General features: G+C 56.1%; 1 protein-coding gene across 1 annotated transcript in view; it reads right to left on the reverse strand.

Annotated features, from left to right (window-relative positions):
• Positions 1–3,413: 3,413 nt before the first annotated feature.
• LRP1 (low density lipoprotein receptor-related protein 1) overlaps positions 3,414–9,235 on the reverse strand; it is an 84,977-nt gene continuing 79,155 nt past the window's right edge. Inside the window, exons 76-89 of the mRNA XM_006897601.1 lie at positions 8,886–9,154; positions 8,166–8,344; positions 7,706–7,812; positions 7,352–7,468; positions 6,830–7,006; positions 6,537–6,677; positions 6,242–6,415; positions 5,865–6,026; positions 5,318–5,492; positions 5,101–5,202; positions 4,876–4,940; positions 4,690–4,780; positions 4,449–4,593; positions 3,414–4,348 (exon numbers count right to left, since the gene is read on the reverse strand). Coding sequence (XP_006897663.1) covers positions 4,208–4,348; positions 4,449–4,593; positions 4,690–4,780; positions 4,876–4,940; positions 5,101–5,202; positions 5,318–5,492; positions 5,865–6,026; positions 6,242–6,415; positions 6,537–6,677; positions 6,830–7,006; positions 7,352–7,468; positions 7,706–7,812; positions 8,166–8,344; positions 8,886–9,154 — 2,045 coding nt within the window. The 3' untranslated portion in view covers positions 3,414–4,207. The remainder of the gene's footprint in view (positions 4,349–4,448; positions 4,594–4,689; positions 4,781–4,875; positions 4,941–5,100; positions 5,203–5,317; positions 5,493–5,864; positions 6,027–6,241; positions 6,416–6,536; positions 6,678–6,829; positions 7,007–7,351; positions 7,469–7,705; positions 7,813–8,165; positions 8,345–8,885; positions 9,155–9,235) is intronic.

The raw sequence follows: 9,235 nt of genomic DNA on the forward strand, positions 1-9,235 counted from the left end.
GGGGGCACCGAAGGTGACTTTCACCCCGACACGCCCCAGACACGCCCCCGGCCCAGGTGCGAAGCGGAGGGTTGGAGGGGTTTGCAGACTTTGCACCCGAGAGGCCGGGTCTTTACCGCCCCCCCCCCCATGTCAAGGGGTAGGATGTGGGGCTGAAGGCCCCTGGACAGTCCACCCGAAGAGGGGCACAGGTGGAGCCGGTGAGGCTCGGGGGTTCACGAGGCAGGATTCCCTGGGCGCCGCAGGCCCCTTCTATACTCTAGGTCCGTGTGGGGTCAGGGGACGGAGCAGGGCAGAGCCGAGGTGAGGGCGGGCGGGGCCTCGGGCGGCTGCCGCCGCGCGGCGCTGACGGCGATGGATGGGCGCCCCGCGGCTCATTCGGTCCGGAGATGAGAATCATTGATCACGGACGGAAACCCCATCACGTCTGTCAATAGGGCTGACAAACGGATCCCGCCGCCCCCCACCCCCGCCCACAGCACCTCTGCTGTCTCAGGACCCTCCCTAGACCCATTGTCCACCTTTATCCTCCCTCCCACAGCTCATCCCTCGCATCCCAGAGCGCCCCTGGACTGGCGCGAGGGTGGGGGCCGGCTGGGCAGCAAGTCCGCCTGCCCTGCCTCTTGGTGCAGTCTCTGTCCCTTCCTTCCCACTATCCCATCTTTCACCATCAGCTCCTCTCTCCCCTCCCCTCCCCTTCACTGTCTCTGTCCTTGTCTCTGTCCCCATCTTCTACCCCATTTGTTCCTCGAACCTACCCACCCCCCCCACCTCCAGTCTCTCTCCCTGGTCGAGTAGTCTTCTGCAGTCAGCTGTTGATTCGAGCTAAGGCTATGGTTGAGGTGGTGATATGACCAACACAGAGGCATCGAGAGAGGGGGACAAGCAAAGAGATGGAGGGGCAGGCACACAAACACACCAGGCAGTTAAGGGATATGTCACACCACAGGAGTGAGCACACACATGCACAGTCACATGCAGGCATACGCGCTGATGGTCACCCTTGGTTTATGCGCACACACAGGAGCACACACAAATATATACTTGAACCAAGAGTGACTCACTCTAGCCAGGTGCTCAGAGAGCCCCTCCCCCTAGTCAGAGATGGACACACAGTACTCTGGGACTGACAGTGCAAAAGACATGCTAAGCCAGACATACACAGAAACACCATACAAAGAAACAGACAGACAGATATTGGTATGTGTAATAAACACAGAAAAGGGGTCAGGGAAAGGACAGAGACACTGAAATGAGGCAGACACTGAGACAGGAGTCAAGAACCTGGGTACAGGCAGGGAAGAGGTCCCACCTAGAATCTTGAGCCCAGAGTTCAAGCCCAAGGACTGTTAGATACCGGGGTTTGGGGTAGGGGCAATGGGCACTCCAAGCTCAGGTTGCCCAGGAAAGAAGCCCCTCTCATCTTTTGTAGTACAAAACCACCCTATTTTCTCCTCTTTTTGCTACAATTTCGAGTTACCCCCTTTTCTCTTTAGCAGTATGTATGCATACTCAGTCTCTCTCCCTCCCTCCCTCTTTGACCTCTGTAATAGCTCCATTTCTGTTTTAGCCTCTGTCCCTGACTCTTGCCCTGTTACTCCTCCATCTCTGTCCTAAGCTCCCTGCTCCTTGCTTGTGGGGAGGGTTCAAGTACTGCACCTGGGTGACCCAGTCCCAATAGGTCCCAGCAGGCAAAGGGAGCATGCTGACAGGAGAGGTGTGAGCCAAGCCACAGCTGAGGGCCCCTCCCACTCAGTCCAGGATCTAGAGGATAGAGAGGCAGAGAATCAGTAGCTTCAGGGAGCAGGGGTGCCAGATGCGTTTCTGGCAGAGGGAGGGGGAGAGTGGGTGGGGCTGGTGGTGGTGGAGAGCAGGGAGGCGCTGGGAGAAAGAAGGGAGCTGGTGAAGAGGGTGTGACAAAATAGCCCAAAGAAAAGAAGGGAGGGTCTGGGTTGAGGTCCACCTGCAGGCGCTTAATTAGTGTATGTTGGGGTGGGGGCCCTCCCTGGGCTTCTGAATGCTCAGTGATACAGAGGTGCGGATGCCCCCTGGTGGTCAGCGCGGGTCATTACCTTCTTTCTCAGCCATCAAGAATTCACCTATTCTCAGTTTAAAATTAATATATTTTAGGGCATTATGATTATCATTAAGAGTCCGGAATGAGGGTTGCAGAGTGGAGTATACTTGGGGTGGGAGTGGGGATGTGCGGGATGGGGTGGTATTGTGTACCAATGAAGTAGTTTTTCTTCCGCTTTTCAAGGAGAGGAGCGAAATGGGGGTGGGGGTGAATGGGTGGGGAGAAAAGTGCAACAATGAATGAATGGAATTTCTAATTCTCTGTAGATGTTCATTGAAATTAATAATAACAATTTAAAAAAAACGAAAAAAGAATTCACCTATTCTCAGTAGGATTTCTGTGGAGAGCCACGAGAGGGTCTCAGAGCTGGCTTGGAGGTTAAGGCTGGAGATAGGTGTCAGATCTAAGAGTGAATGGGAAGACTCTTGTTCCTGGAGGTATCTGAATGCATTTCTTCATCAAGGAAGGAGGACACCAGGGAAGAACGGGCTAGAAGTCAAGCCAGAGAGGAAGGGGGGATGAAAGGCAGCGCTCCCTTCTGGGATATTTCATGGTGAGGGGCGAGTGGGATTCTAGCCTTCTCTTCCAGTCCTTGCCAGCATAGAGCTATGTGACCCTCTGCAAGAGTCCCTTACCTGAGCAGGGCTTCAGGTAGACCTAGGACCTCTTTGCGGCTTTCCTTCCTGCCAGACCGTACGTAGACTATAGAAAATGATTGGTGAACTGGGCCTGTCGGTGGCCAGTGAGACATGCCAAACCATCTTAGAGCCCTCCTTCACCCCTTTTTTGGAATCCAGGGCTCTTCTCTTGGCTTCTGATTTAACTACTCCATGAAGTGTGCAGTCAGGGGGTGCTTCAGGTACAAACTCGGGCAGAGAAAAAGGTTAGAGAGCCTTCATGACCCTAGGGGATTTGTTTTTATAGCGGAATTTCTGAATCTGGGAGGTAATGTTGAGTGGAGAGAAGGGTGGTGTTATCCTATAAAAATGACAACATAAATGACAATCTTGGAATATGTCCTAGAATCAGAGGAAACATAAGGTCTGAAGAAGCGAAATCACCAGCTCAGGGTCATATGACCAGGAAAAACAAGTCTTCACCAAGTCCAGTGCCACCCCACTTCCCACATGATGGGGGATCTGGTCCAGCAAAAGGCCACTGGAGACAGGCCTCTCAAGGCGGCCACCGGCCACAGCAGGGCACCCTCTGGTGGTGGAAACAAGCAAGCACAGACCCAGCTTTCTCTCTCTCTCACACACACACACACTCACACACACACACACGCGCGTGCGCGCACAGACACAAATGGCTTTTTTCTGTTTTCTTTTCTTTTTTGTTTTTTTTTACAATTTTATTTATAACAATATCTGTGTTATTTAGTTGTAAAGGAATTCAGCAAAAATTATTAAAACGTTCATGTCCCCAAAACGGGGCTGCCCATTTGCCCTTCCTTGCTGTACCCCACCCCCTCCTCAATCCCCAGGTAGGGGAAGCCTGGAACTGTTCACCAGAGAAAAGTATCCAGCCCCAAAGCTGCAGTGGGGGCACTGATAAGGAGAGGGCCTGTCTGGCAGGGATCGATCATGGCCATCTCAGAGGTGCCCCTGGAGCAGGGACTGGGGCGTGGGGTAGCTTCCTCCAAGAACTAAAAACTCCCTCCTCAGCCAGAGTCCCATCTTGAGGGCAGGACACTCAAGCCCTCCGCCCAGCCCTCAAGCCAGCCCTCAGGGAGTGGAGGGCAGGCAAGGGCTGAAAGGGGAGAGCTGTGACAAAGTGTCTCGTACAGGGAGGGGAGGCAGCACCACCAGCTCTCCCAGTGGAGGTGCATTTTGGTGGGAAAGTAGAAGGAAGGTCCTCTCCCATCTTGAAGCCTAAGGAGCCCCCAGAGCCTCCCCTGGCCCCTCCCTGAAGGCAGCACTGGGGGTTCTGCTGAGGAGCAGGCAGGAAGGAGAATGGAAGGAGATAATACTGTGCTCGCTTGCTCACTCACATATAAAAAGTAATTCCTTCATTTTTACATTTATACATCTGGCAGGGCCGAGGAAGGGCTGGCTGGGGTGGGGGGCTCACTGAAAGACTTCTCTGGCAGGGGGCACGAAGCTCTCTAGGGATGTCCAATAGGGCAGGGCCCTATGCCAAAGGGTCCCCTATCTCATCCTCAGGGCCTCGGCCCAGAAGCTCCCGTTTCTCGTCCGTGCTGGCCAGAGAGTGGCGGCTGCCGTGGCCACCCATGTAGAGTGTGGCGTACACGGGGTTGGTGAAGTTGGTGGGCTGCAGGGCAACAGAGAGGGGTCAGGAGGGGCTAAGGAGTACCTCACCTCCCACCTCTGCCGCATCACTCCGCAACCCCCTACCCATGCTCTTGACCCACCTTGTCAGGGTCCAGAGCAAAGTCAGCATCCAGGAGGCCCCCGACGTCATCAGGCTCCCCGCCCTCATACATCTTATAGGTGGGATTCCCAATCTCCACATTCATGGCCCCGTTGGTCATCCGTTGGTGCTGGAAGCCCTTAGCCCTGGGGAGAGGCAGGTGTATAAGGGGATGAGGGGTTAGAGTAGTAAAGCTAGGGTAGTAAAATAATGAGTAGAACAATCTAGACCCCCGTGCTCACCCTCGGACTCTCCGCTTGTACCAGAACACCACTCCAGCTATCAGAAGCAGCAGCAGCAGCAGCAGCAGTGGAATCAGGATGGAGGTCATGTCTGGAAGGAAGACATAGGAAACTGAGTCCCAAAGGCCCAGGGAAACAGAAGGCAGGGTCTGCAGCCCTGCCTGCCCTGTCCCCTGGGCCACCTACGTCCAGACTGCTGCTGGCTGATGACTTGCTCCTCACATCGTGGGCCTGTCATGTGGGGTGGGCACCTGCAGACAGGAGGGGTGGAGATCAACAGACATAGCCACACCACTCATTGCTGGGGGGTAACGGGGAGGGTATAGTGCATCAACAGTGCTCAGAGCTAGGGGTAACGGGGGCAGGGTTGGTGGCAGACGCAGTGCCTGGGCGAGGCTCAGGCCAACTCACTGGCACTCAGGCATCATTTTGCTGTTCATGGTGCAGGAGCCGCCATTGCTGCAGTGGCCAACACAGGTCAGACAGCTGGGGGCCACTCGGCCATCAGAGCAACTGTAGGAAGGAGTCAGAGCTGGGCTGGGGCTGGGAGGGTGTCTGTCATGGCAAGACTGTAGGGGCAGGACCCGGGCAGGGCCGAGGCAAGATGGTGAGGGCAGGCCCCACTTACTTGCAGGTGACATCCCCATTCTGTTTGTTGACCACACACGTTCCCTCAAGGCAGCGGCTACACTTGTTCACCTCACACCTCGGTCCCTCGAAGTAAACTGTGCAGCGGCACTGCCGGGAGCCATCGGCAGCCATCTGGCACGTGCCAAAGTTCTCGCAGTAGCCAGAGCATTGCCCTGGGGTGGGGCGAGAGGAGGCGTCTGGAGTTCCAACCTCAGGAAGGGGTGGAGCCTCTCCAGAAACTCTGGTACCGATCGATCCCTACCTCCTGAGCTCCTAGTTTCCCTCATACAAGCTCCAGTGTGCAAGGACTTCCCTAAGCATCTTAATGGGGTACTTCCCCCCCCATTAACTTCTCCTTGAATAATCCTCACATCAGAAGGCTCACTCTTTGGGGGGAAGCACCAGCAGCTTCAGCCTGAATTGTGCAAGGCCTTCTTCCCTGACTTCACCCTCCTGGGTCCTGGACCCAGGACATCTCCTGCCCTAGGGCTCTGGGCTCCACAGCTCCCCTCACCCTTCCCTGTGCCCTGGGACGGTTCACTCACGGTACTGGCAGCGGTCACCCAGGAAGCCAGGGAGGCATCGGCACTGGGGCTGGTTGCCCTGGTTGACAGTGCAGGTGCTGTTGTTGGCACAGTAGCCCGCACACACCTGCTGGGTGCATTTGGGGCCCGTGAAGCCTGTGGGGCACCGGCACGTAGGCATGCCTGGCGGGAGAGGAAGGATCAGTGGGATCACGGCTATGAACACCCAGTTCTAGCGCAAAGGAACTGGGCTGGGAGGGCCTGGCGGGAGGCAGAGGCTGAGAGGGACAGAGCAGCGGGGTTGTGGAGGGGCAAGGGGAGGCAGCAGTGGAACAAGGGCAGGCGGGCCTGCAGATTAGCCTGCAGTGGGGCCGCCCCAGGGCGAGCGGGAGGCCTACCAGAGGGTGAGGCAGCACAGGTGCCCCCATTGCGACAGTGCTCCCAGCACTGGTCCTGCTCACACTTGTCCCCTGTGTAGCGGGGTTGGCAGCGGCACTTTGGCTGCCTCCGAGCGTTGAGGAAGCAGCTTCCACCATTGAAGCACTGTAGGTTACAGGTTCCAGGCCGGGGAGCTGCAGGAAGGACTTGTCAGAGGGAACCAGGGAGGGGTGGGAGACAGGGGCCGGGGGTCAGGGGCCACAGGAAGGAGAGGTGTGAGGCACAGCGTAGGTGTGGGGAAGCGCATGGGCGTACCATCTGGGGGTGGTGTTGGTGAGGGCACAGCCACACAGGTGCCATTGTCCAGACGCTTCCCATTGGGGCAGGTGCAGACAGGCCCGCTGGGGCTCAGCAGGCAGAGCCACTCACATTTCTTGCGGTCACAGGGGTTGGTCACTGCAGGTTTGTGTGGGAGAAGGAGGGGGATGCTGAGCAGGGTGTTCCCCGAGATCTGTAGACCAGGCACCCCTCTTCCATGCCAGGACCCAAGGATACAGCACAGAACTTCGAGGCCCTCTCTTTCCCCCTCGAGCCCCCTCTTCCCTCACCCTCAGGCTGCTTGTGCTGATGGTACAGGACCACATCTGAGGCGTGGCTCAGGCCCCCCGTCAGGTTGACCAAGGGGCTGTGTCCAAACTTATGGATCTTGAAGACACGATTATTGATGTAGGTGACTCCATAGATGTAATCCTCAAAGACATCGATGCTGAAGGGGTGACTCAGGCCTGGGGTAAAGGTAAAGTCAGATGGGAATTTGGACCTCCAGCCCTGTAGCCTGCAGGGACCTCAAACGCAACACGTTAAGAAAAAACAACAACACTCCCTCCATCTTCCTGTGTTCACTACTGATAAAAAATCCCAACACCCCCAGACTTCTCCCACTGCTGCCTATACACAGCTCAGTGCTCACTGGTCGAATGAATGAACAGGCAAGTGGGACAGAGAGTCAGGGGAGATCTTGGACCTGTGGACTGGGGCAGGGGGCAATCAGTAGGGAGAGCCCTGGAGGGCACTGCAAGACTGCTGGTGGCCCTGCGGACAAGGGGCCAAGCCTGCTGCCCGACTCTGACCTCGTTTGCTGTCAGCAGCCACGATGGGGTCTGTGCCATTGAGCCGGATACTGCCGATGACAGAGAGCTTGGCATCTGCCCAGTACAAGCGCTCGTTGTGGTAATCCACTGCTAGGCCTGGGGAGGCAGAAACACGGTGAGGGCCTTTCCCACCCTGGCTTGAAGGTGACAGCAACCCCTGCCTCAGTGTCTACCACAGCTTCACTCTGTAACAGGACCACTCCTGATCACCTCTTCTGAGAAGCGTCTTCACAGCCCATGTGCCCCGTCCACACCCCATCAAGTTTTTGTGTGAACTCAGCAAGGCTGGGTTCAGTAAATCTGACCCCCAATACACTTTCTGTCCCCACAGACCTGTGGGCCACTGGATGTTGTCCTGTACCAGCGTCTCCCGTAGGGTCCCGTCCATGGCTGCCGTCTCAATCTTAGGATGATTCCCCCAGTCTGACCAGTACATAGTTCTGGGAAAGGAAAAGGGGTAAGTTTAGGGTGCCTTGCCAGGGGTGGCAGCTCAAGATGGGATAATGGTACCCCAGTTTGGGCACAGGCCTGCTGGGCATTGGAAGGGTATGTTTTGTTCTCCTTCAGAGAGATGCACGGAAGCCAGCTACCCAGGTCCAGAATCTTCTATTTAAATCTTAGGCAAAGACAGTGCTGGGCCAGACTAGAAGAACAGAGGGCCTGAGGAGAAACTATGCCTCTCGCTAATCTGGGAGGGGAAGGGCATGCTTTTCTGTGGGTGCTGGACACTCCACCTCTGTTTTGGGAGTTTTCGGCATCAGCCCAGGTGCCTCCCCCCAAGGCCCTTGTGTACCCCCTCAGCGGGTCCACCACGATGGCGTGGGGCTCATCGATCATGCCCGAGATGAGTGTCTTGCGGTTCTCGCCCTTCATCTGAGCCACCTCAATCACATCCCGGCCCGAGTCAGTCCAGTACACGTTCCCAGCCACCCAGTCAATGGCGATGCCCCTCGGCATCTTCAGACCTGAAATCTGAGAGCAGGGCACAGGTTCAGGCGCCACCACCTTACATTTCTCTGCCTGTTACCCTCCTCCCAGGACCCACTCTGCCAAGCCTGTCCCTGCTAAAAAGCCATCCAGACTTACAACCGGTCTCCAGGCTTCAAAGAGAGAAACTGACACACATTGCCTGGGTCTTCTGTGCTAGTCTTGGATCTGTTGTGTGTTAATCCTCACTGAAAGCCTAGGATGTAGGTATTATTAACCTACTTTATTGATGAACAGAGTGAGACTCAAAGGAGTTAAGTAAGCTGCCCAGGATTTGCCCAGTGGGTAGCAGAGAAGGTGATGTCAGAAGTACACAGCTGCTTCCTGCAGGATACTTGTGTTAGGCTGACAAACAACGTGGCAGGGCCAAACACTGAGAGTTCTTACCACTCGGCCTATTTGTTCCTGTCTCTAAGTATAGCCCTAAACTTGCCCCTTGCCCTCCAGAGAGTCTCGTCTCTTACCCTCTTCCACTGTCCTTGTATTTTGTTCTGAATGAGCTGCTCTTGGGCACTTGGACACTCACATTGAGGTGTGTGACACCGCGGTCAATCTGCCGCCGGTGGCGGTTGGAAGTGGTAGGCGGCGAGGCAGGTGGTAAGCTGCGGTAGGAGATGGTGCCCGTGTGCCAGTTGGTCCAGTAGACACGACCAGCCTTGATGTGGACATCCATGGCATCGATGCGGACACTCTCGTCGCCCTGGAAGGCCTGCTCATAAGCAGAGTGGGGGTGCCCAGGGAAGAGGCTGCGGATCTCATTGTCATCAGCAATGTACAGGACCTGGTACTCAGAGCCTGGAGGGTCAAGGGCTAGAGGTCAGATGGCAGTGTACTCAGAGCCTGGAGGGGCAAGGGGCTAGAGGTCAGATGGCAGTG

The sequence above is a fragment of the Elephantulus edwardii genome, unplaced genomic scaffold (genome assembly GCF_000299155.1).
Source record: "Elephantulus edwardii isolate Elephantulus edwardi_28Jun2011 unplaced genomic scaffold, EleEdw1.0 scaffold00212, whole genome shotgun sequence".
Lineage (NCBI taxonomy): Eukaryota > Metazoa > Chordata > Mammalia > Macroscelidea > Macroscelididae > Elephantulus > Elephantulus edwardii.